Source organism: Oncorhynchus mykiss, chromosome 11 (genome assembly GCF_013265735.2).
Source record: "Oncorhynchus mykiss isolate Arlee chromosome 11, USDA_OmykA_1.1, whole genome shotgun sequence".
NCBI lineage: Eukaryota > Metazoa > Chordata > Actinopteri > Salmoniformes > Salmonidae > Oncorhynchus > Oncorhynchus mykiss.
Genome location: NC_048575.1, coordinates 62,047,680 through 62,071,671, shown reverse-complemented (window position 1 = coordinate 62,071,671; position 23,992 = coordinate 62,047,680). Strand labels below are relative to the sequence as shown.

Sequence of the window (23,992 nt, the reverse complement as noted above, 5' to 3'; positions counted from 1 at the left end):
CATGTCATCGGGCAAAAGCGAAGAGGGAAGGCAGATAAAGAGTTTTTATCAAAATCAATCACTTTTGCATGTGAAAACACAGAATCCTACTCATTACAACAAATGCTTAATAACATCAGAGCCGATGAAGTCGTCGGACAGAGCTGGGCACCTGGCTCACGCCCGGGAGGCAGTCCGGTTCCAATGCAATCAACTTTCAGCAGGTGCAAAACACACCTACATGGGCACCCGGGCGAGATGAATTGTATCGCCTCAATGATTCTGATGATGTTTTACCTGGGTGCACCCGACTACTTTTTACTTGTTTACTGTCAAGTCTGGATTATTGTCTGATTCTAGCATTTGCACACTTGCAGTGCACAATTGAACTGAGGCTCTGTTTACATGTGTATTTGGGGTTCAACCATTGACTATATGCGGTTCATAATTAGCTTACTGTTCTTAACAAAGCAATTTGTTTTCTCGGCTATGGTTGGTGTTGTGGTCTTGATTGTTCTTAGCTGAGGAAATGTAACGTAGCTAAAAGCAGTGTTTGTCCTGTTTGGGGTCAACCATTGACTATGCGGTTCATAACTAGTTTCCCAAAGTTTGGTAGTTTTAAATTTAAAGTAACTAACGTTAGCTACTGTAGCCAGCTATGTTTAGTCTAAGAAAGTGTTTTATATTGTGATGCATGAACTGGTCAATCGCGTAGCTAATGTTAGTCTTACGTTGGCCAACATTACCTAGCTAACGTTAACTGGCTATCATAGCAGCCAAGGACTTTCGCTATCTTATTTGTTCATATTTGTTTGTGCTCTGATGACACGCAAGTGTCTAGGTCCTTTTATATTTTTAAGGGATGAAATAAAAGTGTTAAACATCAGACCATTTGCTTTTGAAACATGATAGTGCATGATCATCTCTGTTTTGTAATTAGTCAATGACCATTTCATTTGGATCCAAACGGAGAGGAAAGCATGTGGCAGAGGAGCTAGACGTCAACTAATGGATAGATCAACATTACTCCTTAGAGGTGTGTAATGGTACTGCTCCCTAGAGGGGTGTGGTATGGTACTGCTCCCTAGGGGTGTGGTATGGTACTGCTCCTTAGGGGTGTGGTATGGTACTGCTCCCTAAGGGTGTGTAATGGTACTGCTCCCTAGGGGTGTGTTATTGTACTGCTCCCTAGGGGTGTGTTATGGTACTGCTCCCTAGAGGTGTGTAATGGTACTGCTCCCTAGGGGTGTGGTATGGTACTGCTCCCTAGGGGTGTGTTATGGTACCTGCTCCCTAGGGGTGTGGTATGGTACTGCTCCCTAGGGTTGTGGTATGGTACTGCTCCCTAGGGGTGTGTTATGGTACTGCTCCCTAAGGGTGTGGTATGGTACTGCTCCCTAGGGGTGTGTTATGGTACTGCTCCCTAGGGGTGTGGTATGGTACTGCTCCCTAGGGGTGTGGTATGGTACTCCTCCCTAGGGGTGTGTAATGGTACTGCTCCCTAGGGGTGTGTTATTGTACTGCTCCCTAGGCGTGTGTTATGGTACTGCTCCCTAGGGGTGTGTTATGGTACTGCTCCCTAGGGGTGTGGTATGGTACTGCTCCCTAGAGGTGTGTTATTGTACTGCTCCCTAGGGGTGTGTTATGGTACTGCTCCCTAGGGGTGTGTTATGGTACTGCTCCCTAGAGGTGTGTAATGGTACTGCTCCCTAGAGGTGTGTAATGGTACTGCTCCCTAGGGGTGTGGTATGGTACTGCTCCCTAGAGGTGTGTAATGGTACTGCTCCCTAGGGGTGTGTTATGGTACTGCTCCCTAGGGGGTGTGTAATGGTACTGCTCCCTAGGGGTGTGTTATGATACTGCTCACTAGGGATGTGTTATGATACTGCTTCCTATTGGTGTGTTATGGTACTGCTCCCTAGGGATGTGTAATGGTACTGCTCCCTAGGGGTGTGTTATGGTACTGCTCCCAAGGGGTGTGTTATGGTACTGCTCCCTAGGGGTGTGGTATGGTACTGCTCCCTAGGGGTGTGTTATGATACTGCTCCCTAGGGGTGTGTTATGGTACTGCTCCCTAGAGGTGTGTAATGGTACTGCTCCCTAGTGGTGTGTAATGGCACTGCTCCCTAGGGGTGTGTTATGATACTGCTCCCTAGGGGTGTGTTATGATACTGCTCCCTAGGGGTGTGTTATGGTACTGCTCCCTAGGGGTGTGGTATGGTACTGCTCCCTAGAGGTGTGTTATTGTACTGCTCCCTAGGGGTGTGTTATGGTACTGCTCCCTAGGGGTGTGTTATGGTACTGCTCCCTAGGGGTGTGGTATGGTACTGCTCCCTAGGGGTGTGTTATGGTACTGCTCCCTAGGGGTGTGTTATGATACTGCTCCCTAGGGGTGTGGTATGGTACTGCTCCCTAGGGGTGTGGTATGGTACTCCTCCCTAGGGGTGTGTAATGGTACTGCTCCCTAGGGGTGTGTTATTGTACTGCTCCCTAGGCGTGTGTTATGGTACTGCTCCCTAGGGGTGTGTTATGGTACTGCTCCCTAGGGGTGTGGTATGGTACTGCTCCCTAGAGGTGTGTTATTGTACTGCTCCCTAGGGGTGTGTTATGGTACTGCTCCCTAGGGGTGTGTTATGGTACTGCTCCCTAGAGGTGTGTAATGGTACTGCTCCCTAGAGGTGTGTAATGGTACTGCTCCCTAGGGGTGTGGTATGGTACTGCTCCCTAGGGGTGTGTTATGATACTGCTCCCTAGGGGTGTGTTATGGTACTGCTCCCTAGGGGTGTGTAATGGTACTGCTCCCTAGTGGTGTGTAATGGCACTGCTCCCTAGGGGTGTGTTATGATACTGCTCCCTAGGGGTGTGTTATGATACTGCTCCCTAGGGGTGTGTTATGGTACTGCTCCCTATTGGTATGTTATGGTACTGCTCCCTAGGGGTGTGTTATGGTACTGCTCCCTAGGGGTGTGTTATGGTACTGCTCCCTATGGGTGTGTTATGGTACTGCTCCCTAGGGGTGTGTTATGGTACTGCTCCCTAGAGGTGTGTTATGGTACTGCTCTCTAGGAGTGTGTTATTGTACTGCTCCTTAGGGGTGTGTTATGGTACTGCTCCCTATGGGTGTGTTATGGTACTGCTCCCTAGGGGTGTGTTATGGTACTGCTCCCTAGAGGTGTGTTATGGTACTGCTCCCTAGGAGTGTGTTATTGTACTGCTCCCTATGGGTGTGGTATGGTACTGCTCCCTAGTGGTGTGTAATGGTACTGCTCCCTAGGGGTGTGTTATGATACTGCTCCCTAGGGGTGTGTTATGATACTGCTCCCTAAGGCTGTGTTATGGTACTGCTCCTTAGGGGTGTGTTATGGTACTGCTCCCTAGGGGTGTGTTATGGTACTGCTCCCTAGGGGTGTGTTATGGTACTGCTCCCTATGGGTGTGTTATGGTACTGCTCCCTAGGGGTGTGTTATGGTACTGCTCCCTAGGGGTGTGTTATGGTACTGCTCCCTAGAGGTGTGTAATGGTACTCCTCCCTAGAGGTGTGTTATGGTACTGCTCCCTAGGGGTGTGTTATGGTACTGCTCCCTAGAGGTGTGTAATGGTACTCCTCCCTAGAGGTGTGTTATGGTACTGCTCCCTATGGGTGTGTTATGGTACTGCTCCCTATGGGTTTGTTATGGTACTGCTCCCTAGGGGTGTGTTATGGTACTGCTCCCTAGAGGTGTGTAAAGGTACTGCTCCCTAGAGGTGTGTTATGGTACTGCTCCCTAGGGGTGTGGTATGGTACTGCTCCCTAGGGTTGTGTTAGGTTACTGCTCCCTAGAGGTGTGTTATGGTACTGCTCCCTATGGGCGTGTTTTGGTACTGCTCCCTAGGGTTGTGTTATGGTACTGCTCCCTAGAGGTGTGTTATGGTACTGCTCCCTAGAGGTGTGTAATGGTACTGCTCCCTAGGGTTGTGTTATGGTACTGCTCCCTAGAGGTGTGGTATGGTACTGCTCTCTAGAGGTGTGTAATGGTATTGCTCCCTAGGGGTGTGTTTTGGTACTGCTCCCTAGGGGTGTGGTATGGTACTGCTCCCTAGGGGTGTGTTATGGTACTGCTCCCTAGGGGTGTGGTATGGTACTGCTCCCTAGAGGTGTGTTATTGTACTGCTCCCTAGGAGTGTGTTATGGTACTGCTCCCTAGGGGTGTGTTATGGTACTGCTCCCTAGAGGTGTGTAATGGTACTGCTCCCTTGGTGTGTGGTATGGTACTGCTCCCTAGAGGTGTGTTATTGTACTGCTCCCTAGGGGTGTTTTATGGTACTGCTCCCTAGAGGTGTGTAATGGTACTGCTCCCTAGGGGTGTGTAATGGTAATGCTCCCTAGGGGTGTGTTATGATACAGCTCCCTAGGGGTGTGTTATGATACTGCTCCCTAGGGGTGTTTTATGGTACTTCTCCCTATTGGTATGTTATGGTACTGCTCCCTAGGGGTGTGTTATGGTACTGCTCCCTAGGGGTGTGTTATGGTACTGCTCCCTAGGGGTGTGTTATGGTACTGCTCCCTAGAGGTGTGTTATGGTACTGCTCCCTAGGGGTGTGTTATTGTACTGCTCCCTAGGGGTGTGTAATGGTACTGCTCCCTATGGGTGTGGTATGGTACTGCTCCCTAGGGGTGTGTTATGGTACTGCTCCCTAGGGGTGTGTTATGGTACTGCTCCCTAGGGTGTGTTATGGTACTGCTCCCTATGGGTGTGTTATGGTACTGCTCCCTAGGGGTGTGCTATGGTACTGCTCCCTAGGGGCGTGTTATGGTACTGCTCCCTATTGGTATGTTATGGTACTGCTCCCTAGGGGTGTGTTATGGTACTGCTCCCTAGGGGTGTGTTATGGTACTGCTCCCTAGGGGTGTGTTATGGTACTGCTCCCTAGGGGTGTGTTATGGTACTGCTCCCTAGGGGTGTGTTATTGTACTGCTCCCTAGGGGTGTGTAATGGTACTGCTCCCTATGGGTGTGGTATGGTACTGCTCCCTAGGGGTGTGTTATGGTACTGCTCCCTAGGGGTGTGTTATGGTACTGCTCCCTAGGGTGTGTAATGGTACTGCTCCCTAGGGGTGTGTTATGATACTGCTCAGTAGGGGTGTGTTATGATACTGCTCCCTAGGGGTGTGTTATGGTACTGCTCCCTAGGGGTGTGGTATGGTACTGCTCCCCAGGGGTGTGGTATGGTACTGCTCCCTATGGGTGTGTTATGTTACTGCTCCCTATTGGTGTGTTATGGTACTGCTCCCTAGGGGTGTGTAATGGTACTGCTCCCTAGGGGTGTGTTATGTTACTGCTCCCTAGGGGTGTGTTATGGTACTGCTCCCTAGGGGTGTGGTATGGTACTGCTCTCTAGGGGTGTGTTATGGTACTGCTCCCTATGGGTGTGGTATGGTACTGCTCCCTAGTGGTGTGTAATGGTACTGCTCCCTAGGGGTGTGTTATGATACTGCTCCCTAAGTGTGTTTTATGATACTGCTCCCTAAGGGTGTGTTATGGTACTGCTCCTTAGGGTGTGTTATGGTACTGCTCCTTAGGGTGTGTTATGCTACTGCTCCCTAGGGGTGTGGTATGGTACTGCTCTCTAGGGGTGTGTTATGGTACTGCTCCCTAGGGGTGTGTTATGATACTGCTCCCTAGGGGTGTGTTATGGTACTGCTCCCTATGGGTGTGGTATGGTACTGCTCCCTAGTGGTGTGTAATGGTACTGCTCCCTAGGGGTGTGTTATGATACTGCTCACTAGGGGTGTGTTATGATACTGCTCCCTAGGGGTGTGTTATGATACTGCTCCCTAAGGGTGTGTTATGGTACTGCTCCTTAGGGGTGTGTTATGGTACTGCTCCCTAGGGGTGTGTTATGGTACTGCTCCCTATGGGTGTGTTATGGTACTGCTCCCTAGGGGTGTGTTATGGTACTGCTCCCTAGGGGTGTGTTATGGTACTGCTCCCTAGAGGTGTGTAATGGTACTCCTCCCTAGAGGTGTGTTATGGTACTGCTCCCTAGGGGTGTGTTATGGTACTGCTCCCTATGGGTGTGTTATGGTACTGCTCCCTATGGGTGTGTTATGGTACTGCTCCCTAGGGGTGTGTTATGGTACTGCTCCCTAGAGGTGTGTAAAGGTACTGCTCCCTAGAGGTGTGTTATGGTACTGCTCCCTAGGGGTGTGGTATGGTACTGCTCCCTAGAGGTGTGTAATGGTACTGCTCCCTAGGGGTGTGTTATGGTACTGCTCCCTAGGGGGTGTGTAATGGTACTGCTCCCTAGAGGTGTGTTATGGTACTGCTCCCTAGAGGTGTGTTATGGTACTGCTCCCTAGAGGTGTGTTATGGTACTGCTCCCTATGGGTGTGGTATGGTACTGCTCCCTAGTGGTGTGTAATGGTACTGCTCCCTAGGGGTGTGTTATGATACTGCTCCCTAAGGGTGTGTTATGATACTGCTCCCTAAGGGTGTGTTATGGTACTGCTCCTTAGGGTGTGTTATGGTACTGCTCCCTAGGGGTGTGGTATGGTACTGCTCTCTAGGGGTGTGTTATGGTACTGCTCCCTAGGGGTGTGTTATGATACTGCTCCCTAGGGGTGTGTTATGGTACTGCTCCCTATGGGTGTGGTATGGTACTGCTCCCTAGTGGTGTGTAATGGTACTGCTCCCTAGGGGTGTGTTATGATACTGCTCCCTAGGGGTGTGTTATGATACTGCTCCCTAGGGGTGTGTTATGATACTGCTCCCTAAGGGTGTGTTATGGTACTGCTCCTTAGGGGTGTGTTATGGTACTGCTCCCTAGGGGTGTGTTATGGTACTGCTCCCTAGGGGTGTGTTATGGTACTGCTCCCTAGGGGTGTGTTATGGTACTGCTCCCTAGAGGTGTGTAATGGTACTCCTCCCTAGAGGTGTGTTATGGTACTGCTCCCTAGGGGTGTGTTATGGTACTGCTCCCTATGGGTGTGTTATGGTACTGCTCCCTATGGGTGTGTTATGGTACTGCTCCCTAGGGGTGTGTTATGGTACTGCTCCCTAGAGGTGTGTAAAGGTACTGCTCCCTAGAGGTGTGTTATGGTACTGCTCCCTAGGGGTGTGGTATGGTACTGCTCCCTAGAGGTGTGTAATGGTACTGCTCCCTAGGGGTGTGTTATGGTACTGCTCCCTAGGGGGTGTGTAATGGTCCTGCTCCCTAGAGGTGTGTTATGGTACTGCTCCCTAGAGGTGTGTTATGGTACTGCTCCCTAGAGGTGTGTAATGGTACTGCTCCCTAGGGTTGAGTTATGGTACTGCTCCCTAGAGGTGTGTTATTGTACTGCTCCCTAGGGGTGTTTTATGGTACTGCTCCCTAGAGGTGTGTAATGGTACTGTTCCCTAGGGGTGTGTAATGGTACTGCTCCCTAGGGGTGTGTTATGATACAGCTCCCTAGGGGTGTGTTATGATACTGCTCCCTAGGGGTGTGTTATGGTACTGCTCCCTATTGGTATGTTATGGTACTGCTCCCTAGGGGTGTGTTATGGTACTGCTCCCTAGGGGTGTGTTATGGTACTGCTCCCTATGGGTGTGTTATGGTACTGCTCCCTAGGGGTGTGTTATGGTACTGCTCCCTAGAGGTGTGTTATGGTACTGCTCTCTAGGAGTGTGTTATTGTACTGCTCCCTAGGGGTGTGGTATGGTACTGCTCCCTAGTGGTGTGTAATGGTACTGCTCCCTAGGGGTGTGTTATGATACTGCTCCCTAGGGGTGTGTTATGATACTGCTCCCTAAGGCTGTGTTATGGTACTGCTCCTTAGGGGTGTGTTATGGTACTGCTCCCTATGGGTGTGTTATGGTACTGCTCCCTAGGGGTGTGTTATGGTACTGCTCCCTAGAGGTGTGTTATGGTACTGCTCCCTAGGAGTGTGTTATTGTACTGCTCCCTATGGGTGTGGTATGGTACTGCTCCCTAGTGGTGTGTAATGGTACTGCTCCCTAGGGGTGTGTTATGATACTGCTCCCTAGGGGTGTGTTATGATACTGCTCCCTAAGGCTGTGTTATGGTACTGCTCCTTAGGGGTGTGTTATGGTACTGCTCCCTAGGGGTGTGTTATGGTACTGCTCCCTAGGGGTGTGTTATGGTACTGCTCCCTATGGGTGTGTTATGGTACTGCTCCCTAGGGGTGTGTTATGGTACTGCTCCCTAGGGGTGTGTTATGGTACTGCTCCCTAGAGGTGTGTAATGGTACTCCTCCCTAGAGGTGTGTTATGGTACTGCTCCCTAGGGGTGTGTTATGGTACTGCTCCCTAGAGGTGTGTAATGGTACTCCTCCCTAGAGGTGTGTTATGGTACTGCTCCCTATGGGTGTGTTATGGTACTGCTCCCTATGGGTTTGTTATGGTACTGCTCCCTAGGGGTGTGTTATGGTACTGCTCCCTAGAGGTGTGTAAAGGTACTGCTCCCTAGAGGTGTGTTATGGTACTGCTCCCTAGGGGTGTGGTATGGTACTGCTCCCTAGGGTTGTGTTAGGTTACTGCTCCCTAGAGGTGTGTTATGGTACTGCTCCCTATGGGCGTGTTTTGGTACTGCTCCCTAGGGTTGTGTTATGGTACTGCTCCCTAGAGGTGTGTTATGGTACTGCTCCCTAGAGGTGTGTAATGGTACTGCTCCCTAGGGTTGTGTTATGGTACTGCTCCCTAGAGGTGTGGTATGGTACTGCTCTCTAGAGGTGTGTAATGGTATTGCTCCCTAGGGGTGTGTTTTGGTACTGCTCCCTAGGGGTGTGGTATGGTACTGCTCCCTAGGAGTGTGTTATGGTACTGCTCCCTAGGGGTGTGTTATGGTACTGCTCCCTAGAGGTGTGTAATGGTACTGCTCCCTTGGTGTGTGGTATGGTACTGCTCCCTAGAGGTGTGTTATTGTACTGCTCCCTAGGGGTGTTTTATGGTACTGCTCCCTAGAGGTGTGTAATGGTACTGCTCCCTAGGGGTGTGTAATGGTAATGCTCCCTAGGGGTGTGTTATGATACAGCTCCCTAGGGGTGTGTTATGATACTGCTCCCTAGGGGTGTTTTATGGTACTTCTCCCTATTGGTATGTTATGGTACTGCTCCCTAGGGGTGTGTTATGGTACTGCTCCCTAGGGGTGTGTTATGGTACTGCTCCCTAGGGGTGTGTTATGGTACTGCTCCCTAGAGGTGTGTTATGGTTCTGCTCCCTAGGGGTGTGTTATTGTACTGCTCCCTAGGGGTGTGTAATGGTACTGCTCCCTATGGGTGTGGTATGGTACTGCTCCCTAGGGGTGTGTTATGGTACTGCTCCCTAGGGGTGTGTTATGGTACTGCTCCCTAGGGTGTGTTATGGTACTGCTCCCTATGGGTGTGTTATGGTACTGCTCCCTAGGGGTGTGTTATGGTACTGCTCCCTAGGGGCGTGTTATGGTACTGCTCCCTATTGGTATGTTATGGTACTGCTCCCTAGGGGTGTGTTATGGTACTGCTCCCTAGGGGTGTGTTATGGTACTGCTCCCTAGGGGTGTGTTATGGTACTGCTCCCTAGGGGTGTGTTATGGTACTGCTCCCTAGGGGTGTGTTATTGTACTGCTCCCTAGGGGTGTGTAATGGTACTGCTCCCTATGGGTGTGGTATGGTACTGCTCCCTAGGGGTGTGTTATGGTACTGCTCCCTAGGGGTGTGTTATGGTACTGCTCCCTAGGGTGTGTAATGGTACTGCTCCCTAGGGGTGTGTTATGATACTGCTCAGTAGGGGTGTGTTATGATACTGCTCCCTAGGGGTGTGTTATGGTACTGCTCCCTAGGGGTGTGGTATGGTACTGCTCCCCAGGGGTGTGGTATGGTACTGCTCCCTATGGGTGTGTTATGTTACTGCTCCCTATTGGTGTGTTATGGTACTGCTCCCTAGGGGTGTGTAATGGTACTGCTCCCTAGGGGTGTGTTATGTTACTGCTCCCTAGGGGTGTGTTATGGTACTGCTCCCTAGGGGTGTGGTATGGTACTGCTCTCTAGGGGTGTGTTATGGTACTGCTCCCTATGGGTGTGGTATGGTACTGCTCCCTAGTGGTGTGTAATGGTACTGCTCCCTAGGGGTGTGTTATGATACTGCTCCCTAAGGGTGTGTTATGATACTGCTCCCTAAGGGTGTGTTATGGTACTGCTCCTTAGGGTGTGTTATGGTACTGCTCCTTAGGGTGTGTTATGCTACTGCTCCCTAGGGGTGTGGTATGGTACTGCTCTCTAGGGGTGTGTTATGGTACTGCTCCCTAGGGGTGTGTTATGATACTGCTCCCTAGGGGTGTGTTATGGTACTGCTCCCTATGGGTGTGGTATGGTACTGCTCCCTAGTGGTGTGTAATGGTACTGCTCCCTAGGGGTGTGTTATGATACTGCTCACTAGGGGTGTGTTATGATACTGCTCCCTAGGGGTGTGTTATGATACTGCTCCCTAAGGGTGTGTTATGGTACTGCTCCTTAGGGGTGTGTTATGGTACTGCTCCCTAGGGGTGTGTTATGGTACTGCTCCCTATGGGTGTGTTATGGTACTGCTCCCTAGGGGTGTGTTATGGTACTGCTCCCTAGGGGTGTGTTATGGTACTGCTCCCTAGAGGTGTGTAATGGTACTCCTCCCTAGAGGTGTGTTATGGTACTGCTCCCTAGGGGTGTGTTATGGTACTGCTCCCTATGGGTGTGTTATGGTACTGCTCCCTATGGGTGTGTTATGGTACTGCTCCCTAGGGGTGTGTTATGGTACTGCTCCCTAGAGGTGTGTAAAGGTACTGCTCCCTAGAGGTGTGTTATGGTACTGCTCCCTAGGGGTGTGGTATGGTACTGCTCCCTAGAGGTGTGTAATGGTACTGCTCCCTAGGGGTGTGTTATGGTACTGCTCCCTAGGGGGTGTGTAATGGTACTGCTCCCTAGAGGTGTGTTATGGTACTGCTCCCTAGAGGTGTGTTATGGTACTGCTCCCTAGAGGTGTGTTATGGTACTGCTCCCTATGGGTGTGGTATGGTACTGCTCCCTAGTGGTGTGTAATGGTACTGCTCCCTAGGGGTGTGTTATGATACTGCTCCCTAAGGGTGTGTTATGATACTGCTCCCTAAGGGTGTGTTATGGTACTGCTCCTTAGGGTGTGTTATGGTACTGCTCCCTAGGGGTGTGGTATGGTACTGCTCTCTAGGGGTGTGTTATGGTACTGCTCCCTAGGGGTGTGTTATGATACTGCTCCCTAGGGGTGTGTTATGGTACTGCTCCCTATGGGTGTGGTATGGTACTGCTCCCTAGTGGTGTGTAATGGTACTGCTCCCTAGGGGTGTGTTATGATACTGCTCCCTAGGGGTGTGTTATGATACTGCTCCCTAGGGGTGTGTTATGATACTGCTCCCTAAGGGTGTGTTATGGTACTGCTCCTTAGGGGTGTGTTATGGTACTGCTCCCTAGGGGTGTGTTATGGTACTGCTCCCTATGGGTGTGTTATGGTACTGCTCCCTAGGGGTGTGTTATGGTACTGCTCCCTAGGGGTGTGTTATGGTACTGCTCCCTAGAGGTGTGTAATGGTACTCCTCCCTAGAGGTGTGTTATGGTACTGCTCCCTAGGGGTGTGTTATGGTACTGCTCCCTATGGGTGTGTTATGGTACTGCTCCCTATGGGTGTGTTATGGTACTGCTCCCTAGGGGTGTGTTATGGTACTGCTCCCTAGAGGTGTGTAAAGGTACTGCTCCCTAGAGGTGTGTTATGGTACTGCTCCCTAGGGGTGTGGTATGGTACTGCTCCCTAGAGGTGTGTAATGGTACTGCTCCCTAGTGGTGTGTTATGGTACTGCTCCCTAGGGGGTGTGTAATGGTACTGCTCCCTAGAGGTGTGTTATGGTACTGCTCCCTAGAGGTGTGTTATGGTACTGCTCCCTAGAGGTGTGTAATGGTACTGCTCCCTAGGGTTGAGTTATGGTACTGCTCCCTAGAGGTGTGGTATGGTACTGCTCGCTAGAGGTGTGTAATGGTACTGCTCCCTATGGGTGTGTTATGGTACTGCTCCCTATGGGTATGTTATGGTACTGCTCCCTAGGGGTGTGTAATGGTACTGCTCCCTAGAGGTGTGTTATGGTACTGCTCCCTAGGGGTGTGTTATGGTACTGCTCCCTAGGGGTGTGTTATGGTACTGCTCCCTAGGGGTGTGTTATGATACTGCTCCCTAGGGGTGTGTTATGGTACTGCTCCCTATGGGTGTGGTATGGTACTGCTCCCTAGTGGTGTGTAATGGTACTGCTCCCTAGGGGTGTGTTATTATACTGCTCCCTAGGGGTGTGTTATGGTACTGCTCCCTAGGGGTGTGTTATGATACTGCTCCCTAGGGGTGTGTTATGGTACTGCTCCCTATGGGTGTGGTATGGTACTGCTCCCTAGTGGTGTGTAATGGTACTGCTCCCTAGGGGTGTGTTATGATACTGCTCCCTAGGGGTGTGTTATGATACTGCTCCCTAGGGGTGTGTTATGGTACTGCTCCTTAGGGCTGTGTTATGGTACTGCTCCCTAGGGGTGTGTTATGGTACTGCTCCCTATGGGTGTGGTATGGTACTGCTCCCTAGTGGTGTGTAATGGTACTGCTCCCTAGGGGTGTGTTATGATACTGCTCCCTAGGGGTGTGTTATGATACTGCTCCCTAGGGGTGTGTTATGGTACTGCTCCTTAGGGGTGTGTTATGGTACTGCTCCCTAGGGGTGTGTTATGGTACTGCTCCCTAGGGGTGTGGTATGGTACTGCTCCCTAGGGGTGTGTTATGGTACTGCTCCCTAGAGGTGTGTAATGGCACTCCTCCCTAGAGGTGTGTTATGGTACTGCTCCCTAGGAGTGTGTTATGGTACTGCTCCCTAGAGGTGTGTTATGGTACTGCTCCCTAGGGGTGTGGTATGGTACTGCTCCCTAGGGGTGTGTTATGGTACTGCTCCCTGTAGCTCACATCATTGGCTGGATTTGGGTTAGTTTGAATTGAACCCAACATTTATGTGACCGTTTATTGTGTGTGGTGTGGACATTGGATAGCAGGCACACACAATAGCAAAATGATATTTCACACACAGTTCACACACATTTTAGTCCTACAGGAAACACTGATAGTTTCAAACATATACACAGAGTTAGTCATGGAAGTTCTGGAAGTGACCAGGGCCGTGCACAGAGCTTTGGACAGATGAAAGGGAGTTAGTTAAACATTGCCTGTCTTTGCTAGAACCACTACCGGGGTGGGCTATATCAGCTGATTATTTAGAATGTAGGTTATTAATTAGCTAGTTAGCAAGGCTAATCTGTTAAAATAAGTAAACTAGTGTTTACTTGATTTGAATTTGTTCTGCTGGTTACAAACAGTCAAACTGCAGATGCCCCCTTCCCTGTCCCTGACTGTCAGATAACACATGCTAGCAACAGCAAAGTAAACCGCCAGTAGGTGGCTTGTGCATGCAGGATGAGCGCAGCAGCTTATGGGCACCGCCGCACTTGCGGGGGCAGATCGGGCGGAGGAGGGTATTTTTTAAAGATTCATTAGAACATTCTGAGAAATGTTCTAGATTGATGGACAAGTTGTTACATCTAAAGTTACAATAGAGAAAGAGACTAATAATAAAATAAAAAGTAATCAGTACAAAAGGGCACTTTTTTCATAGGCGGGCAAAGGACAGGTGCACCAGCACGCCTAGGGTCCTATCTGTGCAGGTGCCTGGTCATGATGACTGACTGTCATACTAACATCGCTAGTATTCATCATCATATACTTTATATTTTTCCAACAGTCTATCTCTATCTCCCTAACTCTACCTTCCTCTATCCCAACTCTCCCCTTTTTGTGTGTGTGTGTGTGTGTGTGTGTGTGTGTGTGTGTGTGTGTGTGTGTGTGTGTGTGTGTGTGTGTGTGTGTGTGTGTGTGTGTGTGTGTGTGTGTGTGTGTGTGTGTGTGTGTGTGTGTGTGTGTGTGTGTGTGTGTGTGTGTGTGTGTGTGTGTGTGTGTGTGTGTGCGCCTTCACAGTCGTTCATGTCGCCTCGTTACCCTGGTGGGCCCAGACCTCCTCTCAGAATACCCAATCAGGTAAGATCACTAACGCCCTCCTCAGGTTGCAATAAGAAATGTATTCTAATGTTCCATTGTACATCTGTCTATAAGACTTCTTTATATCCTGACCTGTCCTCCTTTTTATTTCACTTATATCTGCTTCTCTTTATACCTTACTTGAACACATTATCTTGTCTTGTCTTACAGTCAAAGAGGCTGTTTTTCTTTATACCTTCCTTGAACACATTATCTTGTCTTGACTGTGTTTTGGCATGATTGTGTGTATAGCTCCTCATATTTAGCATATGTTAGTGATGATGTGTGATATTCTGTGATGATCATGATGATGATGATGATTTTGGCACAGGCAATGGGGGTCCCTGGTAACCAGCCTATGCTACCCAGCGGAATGGACCCCACGAGACAACAAGGTGGGTCTCACACATACACACCACAGACTCTTACATACACACACAGGCTGAGGGCTGATGGCTCTCTATTTTTTCAGGGCATCCAAATATGGGGGGGCCCATGCAGCGAATGACTCCCCCCAGGGGGATGGTCTCTCTTGGGCCACAGGTATGTGATCGATTGAATGAAATCTCCAGGTACAGTATGCATAACTTTAAACTCCTTCTGTCACATTTGAGCTTGTTTGTAGGTGGGTGAATATATTTGTATATATGTGTTTATATACAGTATGTACATGTGTGGTAGTATACTATGGTAGTATTTCTACTCTCCACCTGTGGAAACCTGTTTGATGTATGTCTACATTACATTATGGTCATTTGGCCTTGGGATTCTCTCTTCCAGAACTACGGTGGAGGGATGAGACCACCTCTCAATGCACTGGTTGGCCCTGGGATGCCTGGCATGAACATGTGAGCACTCTGTCATCAACACACACACGCATGCACCAGACCTGGGTTCAAATACAGTGCAAACATACAGTACATACACACACTTCAAACATAAACACACACACACACACACACACATAGCAGTGGCGTACTGCAGTTTTGCGAGTATTATAGCTAATCTCATGCTATTCAACACCTTTTACCATGAGGCTGAGAGACAATGTTCCTGCAATGCTACACATACAGTGCCTTCATAAAGTATTCATACCCCTTGATTTATTCCACATTTTGTTGTGTTACAGCCTGAATTCAAAATAACTCTCACCTCTCTCATACACAATACCCCATAATGACAAAGTGAAAGCATGTTTTTAGAAATGTTTGCAAATGTATTGAAAATTAAATACAGAAATATCTAATTTACCTAAGTATTTACACCCCTGAGTCAATTCATGTTAGAATCACCTTCGGCAGTGATTACAGCTGTGAGTCTTTCTGGGTAAGTCTCTAAGAGCTTGGAACACCTGGATTGTACAATATTTTTTAATTATTATTTTAAAATTCTTCAAGCTCTGTCAAGTTGGTTGTTGAAAAAACTGTCACTAGGCCACTCATGAACATTCAATGTCATCTTGGTAAGCAACTCGTGTATACACTGAGTGTACAAAACATTAAGAACACCTTCCTAATATTGAGTCCATGTGGAGCCCATGATCACTCCAATGCTTCCCACAGTTGTGTCAAGTTGACTGAATGTCCTTTGGGTGGTTGACCATTATTGATACACACAGGAATCTGTTGAGCGTGAAAAACCCAGTAGCGGTACAGTTCTTGAAACAAATTGGTGCGCCTGGCACTTTTTACCATACCCCATTCAGAGGTGTTGGGTTAAATGCGGAGACACATTTCAGTTGAATGCATTCAGTTGTACAACTGACTAGCTATCCCCTTTTCCTTTCCTTTCCATTCAAAGGCCCTTCAATCTTTTGTCTTGCCCATTTACACACTGAATGGCACGCATGCACAATCCATGTCTCAATTGCCTCAAAGCTTTAAAATACTTCTTTAACCTGTCTCTTCATCTACATTGATTAAAGTGGATTTAACAAGTGACATCAATAAGGGATCATAGCTTTCACCTGGATTCACCTGGTCAGTCTATGTCATGGAAAGAGCAGGTGTTCCTAATGTTTTGTACACTCACTTTATTTGGCCTTGTGTTTTAGGTTATTGTCCTGCTGAAAGGTTCATTTGTCTCCCAGTGTCTGTTAGAAAGCATACTGAACCAGGTTTTCATTTAGGATTTTTCCTGTGCTTAGCTCTATTTCGTTTATTTTTATCCTAAAAAGCTCCCTAGTCTTTGCCGATGACGAGCATACCCATAACATGATGCATCCACCACCATGTTGGAAAATATGAAGTGGTACTCAGTGATGTGTTGGATTTGCCCCAAACATAAGGCTTTGTATTCTGCACATAAAGTTAATTTCATCTGCAATTGTTTGGCGAGTATTACTTTAGTGCGTTATTCCGAACATGATGCATGTTTTTGAATATTTGTATTCTGTACAGGCTTACTTCTTTTCACTCTGTCAATTAGGTTAGTATTGTGGAGTAACTATAATGTTGTTGATCCATCCTCAGTTTTCTCCGATCACGGCCATTAATAAACACTGTACCTGTTTTAAAGTCACCATTTGCCTCGTGGTGAAATCCCTGAGCGGTTTCCTTCCTCTCCGGCAACTGAGTTAGGAAGGACGCCTGTATCTTTGTAGTGACTGGGTGTATTGATACATCATCCAAAGTGTAATTATTAACTTCACCATGCTCAAAGGGATGTTCAATGCCTGCTGCTTTTTTTTTACACTTTTCTACACTTTACCCTTCTTTACGAGGCATGGAAAACCTCCCTGGTCTTTGTGGTTGAATCTGTGTGTGAAATTCACTGCTCGACGAAGGGACCTTACAGATAATTGTATGTGTGGGGTACAGACATGAGGTAGTCATTAAAAACATATTTTAAACATTATTATTACACACAGAGTGAGTCCATGCATCTTATTATTATATACTTATATACTTGCCATAACGAAGGGGTTGACTACTTACTGGCTCAAGACTTTTCAGCTTTTCATTTTTCAAAAAACAGAATTCCACTTTGACATTATGGGGTATTGTGTGTAGGCCAGTGGCACAAAATCTAAATTTAAACAATTTTAAATTCAGGCTGTAACTCAATAAAATGTGGAAAAAGTCAAAGTGTGTGAATACTTTCTGAAGGCACTGTATTGCCATGGGGCGGAGAGAGAAATAAGCAGTTTTGTAGCTGATATCCTGTTATTCTACACATTTTGCCATGAGGCTGAGAGAGAATGTTGCAGTTTTACAGCTATTTTTCTGTCATTCTAAACATTTTTGCCATGGCTTATGGTTCATGGTTAAAAAACTAAAGTGTGTGTGTGTGTGGGTGTGTATTCTAGGGGCCCTGGTGGGGGTAGACCTTGGCCAAATCCTCCAAATGCCAATTCGGTGAGTACAGAAAAACACTGTAACACAACCACCATGACAGATACTTAAATAAACCACAATTACAATAAATGGTCATACATTTATCGCAGAGAGGGTTTAAATAAATAAACATTTTCTTCTCTCTCTCCTCCCTCTCTGTCTATAGATCCCATACTCCTCTGCGTCTCCAGGGAGTTATGTGGTATGTGACTAGAAGTTGGTTCCCTGTATTTGCCTGTTAGTTACAGGGCAGTATAGGGAGTATTGTGTTAACAGCTATTAAGAGCATTGTATTGTTGGTGTGTTGTAGCTTTGATGTATCTGAGGCATTCTTCTCCCCATTATCAACTCTCATTTTAGGGTCCACCAGGAGGAGGGGGGCCACCTGGTACTCCAATAATGCCCAGCCCAGCAGGTAGTGTGTGTGGGTGTGGGTGTTTGAGTCTTGTGAGTTGCTGACCCGGGAGGACAGTGTAAGGGAAACGAAATTGATGTCCTGTTGAAATCTACGATTTAGACAGAGCTAAGTCATATTTACTAACCTAAGGCATCATTGGATCTTCTTGTAATTGAATCTTTGCCATGCGTAGGCTTATGGTTCCTGGTGTCCCTAGGCCTAGACCTGAGTGAGGCACAATGGATGTGTGTGTGGGGTTACAAGGACAGGGATACATTCACAATGTTACAAACAGACTTAAGCCATTTGGTCTGAAACTATTTAGCTATTTATATCGGGCCTAAGGTGTGATGTAATGCTTTAGCTGAAGTCAGTTGCCAATTTGGCCAGTAGTATGTTAAAGTTTCTACATTTGAGTCATTTAGCAGATGCTCGTATCCAAATTGACTTAAAGTTAGTGCATTAATCTTAAGGTGGGACAACCACATATCACAGTCATAGTAAGTACATTTCACCTCAATAAGGTAGCTTTTCCAGTGACTACTTAACCTGAAGTTGACTAATGTGTGTTTGTGTAGTAAACTGTATGTATTATTATTTGAGCGGTTATTATTGCACCAATGGGTCTGTTTCCCATTGTTTCCTGTCAGACTCAACTAACTCTGGTGACAACATGTACACCCTGATCAACACAGTCCCTCCTGGTGGAAACAGACCAAATGTAAGACAACTCATTCATTATTATTTGTGTGTGTTTTTTTATTTTATTTTACCTTTATTTTACTAGGCAAGTCAGTTAAGAAAAAATTATTATTTTCAATGACGGCCTAGGAACAGTGGGTTAACTGCCTGTTCAGGAGCAGAACGACAGATTTGTACCTTGTCAGCTCGGGGGTTTGAACTTGCAACCTTCCAGTTACTAGTCCAACGCTCTAACCACTAGGCTACCCTGCCGCCCCGTGTGTGTGTGGCATGCATGCGTGTTTCTGTGTGTGTATTGAACTGTGTATACCTGTGTGCTTGTGTTTGTTCCTCAGTTCCCAATGGGTCCAGGTGCAGACGGTCCAATGGGAGGGATGGCAGGAATGGAGCCACATCACATGAACGGGTCGCTAGGTAACACTTACAAACATACACACGCACGTACACTTTGAGCTTGTTCTTAACTCACTACACTAGTCTTGTGAAGAGCAAGTTTATGTTTGCTGGACCGTATAGTAGTAATGTCCTTCAATTTTTTTTCACCTTCTCTCTATCAAACACCCAGGGTCTGGAGACATGGACAGCCTCCCCAAGGTAAGAGAAGACTCCAACCCAAACCATCAGTCACCAGCATCACTCATATCTGTCAATCAATTCTCAGACAGAATTAAGTGTTTCACAACACATTGTAGTGATTAGCCTGTATTTGTATGTGGATGAAATATTGGTACTACCGTTAATGGATAATCTGCCCTATATAGTATAGTATAGTATGGTATGTGTAGCTATTTGATAGGTGATATTTCTGTGTTTTATGGTTGGTCTTGATTAGAACTCACCTGGTAACCTGAGTCTGAGTAACCAGCCGGGGACCCCCAGAGAAGATGGAGAGATGGGTGGCAACTTCCTCAACCCCTTTCAGAACGAGAGCGTGAGTTCGTACCCACAACCTCACTGACACATGCTGTTGGTAGAATATCTGTACGTAGAAGACTGTTTTGTACAGTATAACTCTGACTGATTAACTGATTCAAAGTACCATAGACACATTAAATTAGGACTATTGGTACATTTTCTAGCAGTAGGCCTAAAGATTCAACATGTTGACCCACTTTCACTAAAGTCTACTGTTAGGTTCTAAATAACAGGGTAAAAACTGACAGACAACTATAAAAGCTCCAACCAAGTTTATTCACCCAAAGGGTCGGACAGCTGAACAGTGAATCAAATCAAATGTATTTATAAAGCCCTTCTTACATCAGCTGATATCTCAAAGTGCTGTACAGAAACCCAGCCTAAAACCCCAAACAGCAAGCAATGCAGTTGTAGAAGCACGGTGGCTAGGAAAAACTCCCTAGGAAGTATCCTCCTTCCCTCTAAGCATGACATCTTTATTGCTAGGCAGAACTTTAGTGATATCTGTTCTTCCTCACTTCATCTCTTCACTCATCCTCATAGGATCCCTGATGTCTAACAATAACATATCCTGACAGAATGTAAACGTTCTACATTCCTCTCTCTCCCTCAGTGACATGAATAAGGATTATTTCATATTTTCAAAGTCAGTTAAGAACAGATTCTTATTTACAATGACAACCTAGGAACAGTGGGTTAACTGCCTTGTTCAGGGGCACTCAGGGAGTTGGGATATGCAAAAAAAAAAAAAATCAAAAATGCATATTCCATTTCACATGTGTGAAATATGACAAATATAAGAACCCACTAAATTATTATGCATTGATAATATTTCCATAATTATTATTATGTATTGATAATATTTCCTCTGTTTCTCTCTGCAGTATTCTCCAAACATGACCATGAGTGTGTGAAGGCTTCGCCAGCTGGTCAGTTAGTGGTGTGGATTGGTGGAACGCACAGAGACAGGATGTGATGTCATCTAAGCTCCCGGCTCTTCCTCTCTGTGATATCTCTACCAGGACAGTGGACCTAGGCGTCATTCTCCCCTTGGCCTCTTCTTCTTTTCTGTTTCCTCCCCATTTTACATTTGTGACCTGCTTTGCTCATCAACACCTACCATCAGAGACTGTATAAAGAAACTGAAATAAAACATCTCTGAATATTTATAAATGTATGTCACTGCACACTCACAGTTGTGCTAAGTCTGTTAACACAGAAATATGTACCATCTTGTGGAAAAGAAACTGAAAACCCTCAAGTGTAAAGAAATTCGAGAGGATAGCGTTCTGGCCTGTCTCCCCACCTGCAGTTGTTATGTCTTGATTTGGATTAATTATATTGAGATGTCAACTTCATTCTCATTGGATACACAACCTGGAATAAAGCCTATGTGGGACTGGAACTGGGCAACGGCTTCAGTGATTTGAGATCTTGGTCCCACAGTGAACATTCACCAAGAGCTCTTATTTTATTTTCAGCTCCATACACTTGGATTTGATGTGCTATGTTGACTGCACAGAGAGAGAGAGACAATGGTGAATTAGATATGAGACATAAATGCAGATATCATTCTTGTATCTATGTCTTGACCAGGAACATCAACACCTACAAAACAGAGATTCACCAATCTAACGATTACACATCTGACATGGAGAGAACAGAGAGAATTCAAGTGGTTGGTTTTCTGCCTTTTAAAAATGATGCAACCTGTTATGATTGTTCAATTAATGCAAAACTGTAGATTTTTTTAAACACCTGCTTTGAGGAGATAAGGGCATGGATAAAGCTAAACTTCCTTCAAGTTAACAGCAGCAAAACCGGGGCTCTACTTGTTGGCAGCCCCCACCAGGTCCAGCACTCACCAAAAACACACCTGACCATAGCAGGACAGAACATCCCTCTCTCCCCCTTAATTTACAATCTGGGTGTAAAGCTTGATTCCTCCCAGACCTTTGACAGCCAGATCAAACAACTTTGTAAAGCCAAGCGTCATTCTATCACCTCAAGACCATTGCCAAACTCTCACCCTTACTCAGACTAACGCAGAGAAACTCATCCATGCCTTTATCTCCTCAATGCTGGACTACTGCAACACACTTCATCGGGATTCCTGGCAGGAGTCACCTGAAGCTCCAATATACCCAGAACAACGCTGCCACGATCCTGATGAGAGTGCGGAAACACCATCCCATCACCCCCATCCTGGCATCTCTGCACTGGCTCCCCATCTCATTCCGGTTTGAATTCAAAACCCTCCTGCTTATCTCAAATAACTGCTCTCCCTCCATAACTCCACCCGCAGGTCAAGCGATAGCCTGCTCCTCCACGCCCCCAGGACCAATCTCCGCTCCATGTGGATCAGGCTTTCAGCTTGACCGCCCGAGCCTCTGGAATGCTCTCCATGACCACCTGAAGGCACCACAGACTCTGGGCTCCTTTAAAATGGGCCTAAAGACCTTGCTCTGTAGGAAGGCTTTCTGTTGATAGCTGTGCTCCTTGGTGTCCTTGTCCCTTGTAGCGTTATCTGGGTTAATTGTGTCAGTTGCCCTGTCTTGTGTCAATTTGTATTTTTTATTTTAGGCATTTTGAGATTATTCTGTATAATGAAAAGCGCTTTACAAATATCAAAAAATATCTTGATGAAAAAAGGAAGACAAAAACTGCAACAATGGTTGACAATGGTTGTAGAGGGTTTGTGTGAAGGTATTCTTAAAGGTCCAATGCAGTTGTTTTTATCTCAATATCAAATCATTTCTGTGTAACAATTAAGTACCTTACTTCAATATTTAACAATTTAAATGGTTAAAAAATACAAATCTAGTTTGACTGCACTGGGCCTTTAAAAACACGGAGTTAAATCATTCTCTTAATTTATTATTGTCATCCGGACAAACTGTGATCTTAATGTATTTTGGAGAGTTTGTGTGGAGGTGAAATACAGTAGGTGTATCTCGTATTGTTTTAAACCTAATCCTTAGTCCATGTTAGATTATTACGATATTATTTAGAGGTGGATTTTACTACTCCCTCCCATACGTATACCTGTAAAGCTCACAAATCTATCTCCTCTATGTTTTATGTATATTATCTTACAAATGGACAGAAAGAGAGAGGGGGATGGTGAACTAGAGGACACCAGTACAGAGCCTTTTGTTTTCATGTTAGTTCAAAGTCACAAATGTAAATACTGAAAGATGCATTTGTAAATTTGAACGTTCTACATTTTTTATTCCACATTTTGTTAATGTTTGTTTCCATTTGTGACGTGTTCATTTTCTTTTTTCTTTTTAAAAATCTTGTGTTATGTTTTGTAAATACATAGAAATAGAAGTACTACATGGGTTTTGAATATGCTGGTATAAAGCTGATCTTCTCTCATTCAACATGTTGATTCCTTGTCTGTATGTGTACTGTATGTGTTTGTGTAGGCTATGCCCACTGGGCACACCACATCATTTCAATGTGGAAATTTGGGTAATATTTGGTTGACATTGATCAGTGAGATTTCAACCTTTAATCACCCACTTAAAAAGAGAGAAGTTTGTTGAATTCCCAATGTGCTATCACTTTGATCTTAATCATCTAAAACACAACCAAATTACAATGGAAAAACAATGTCAGATTTGTGGTTTAGTTGGTCATCTAAATGTGTTATTACTGCACTTTCAAGCATTTAAAAGCACAACAAAGTTAAAATGGGAATACTACACTGAACAAAAATATAAATGCAACATGTAAAGTTTTGGTCCCATTTTTCATGAGCTGAAATAAAAGATCAAAATGCTTATTTCTTTCAAATTTTGTACACAAATTTGTTTACATCCCTGTCAGTTAGCATTTCTCCTTTGCCAAGATAATCCGTCCACCTGACAGGTGTGGCATATCAAGAAGCTGATTAAACAGCATGATCATTACACAGATGCACCTTGTGCTGGGGACAATAGGCCACTAAAATGTGCAGTTTTGTCACACAACAATGCCACAGATGTTTCAAGTGCTGACTGCAGGAGTCCACCAGAGCTGTTGCCAGAGAATTGAATGTTAATATCTCTACCACAAGCCTCCTCCAATGTTGTTTTAAAGAATTTAGTAGTACGTCCAACGAGCCTCACAACCGCAGACCACGTGTACGGCTTTGGGTGGGTGAGAGATTTGCACTGTGAACAGTGCCCCATGGTGGCTGGGTTATGGTATGGCATAAGGCATAAGCTATGGACAACGAACACAATTGCATTTTATCGATGGCAATTTGAATGCACAGAGATACCGTGACGAGATCCTGAGGCCCATTGTCATGCCATTCATCCACCGCCATCACCTCACGTTTCTGCATGATAATGCACGGCCCCATGTCGCAAGGATCTGTACACAATTCCTGGAAGCTGAAAATGTCCCAGTTCTTCCATGACTTGCAAGCTCAACAAACGTCACTGTTTGAGCATGTTTGGGATACTCTGGATTGACATGTATGACAGCGTGTTCCAGCTCCCGCCAATATCCAACTTTGCACAGCCATTGAAGAGGAGTGGAACAACATTCCACAGGCCACAATCAACAGCCTGATCAACTCTATGCGATGGAGATGTCGTTCT

The 23,992-nt window shown here is 46.2% G+C and overlaps 1 protein-coding gene across 1 annotated transcript in view; it reads left to right on the top strand.

Moving 5' to 3' along the window:
• LOC110536178 (single-stranded DNA-binding protein 2) overlaps nt 1-23,185 on the top strand; it is a 131,850-nt gene extending 108,665 nt beyond the window's left edge. The window contains exons 6-17 of the mRNA XM_021621782.2: nt 13,989-14,048; nt 14,380-14,443; nt 14,521-14,591; nt 14,829-14,896; nt 17,356-17,404; nt 17,550-17,585; nt 17,744-17,798; nt 18,431-18,501; nt 18,818-18,896; nt 19,048-19,076; nt 19,315-19,413; nt 20,282-23,185. Coding sequence (XP_021477457.1) covers nt 13,989-14,048; nt 14,380-14,443; nt 14,521-14,591; nt 14,829-14,896; nt 17,356-17,404; nt 17,550-17,585; nt 17,744-17,798; nt 18,431-18,501; nt 18,818-18,896; nt 19,048-19,076; nt 19,315-19,413; nt 20,282-20,311 — 711 coding nt within the window. The 3' untranslated portion in view covers nt 20,312-23,185. The remainder of the gene's footprint in view (nt 1-13,988; nt 14,049-14,379; nt 14,444-14,520; nt 14,592-14,828; nt 14,897-17,355; nt 17,405-17,549; nt 17,586-17,743; nt 17,799-18,430; nt 18,502-18,817; nt 18,897-19,047; nt 19,077-19,314; nt 19,414-20,281) is intronic.
• Nucleotides 23,186-23,992: the final 807 nt, after the last annotated feature.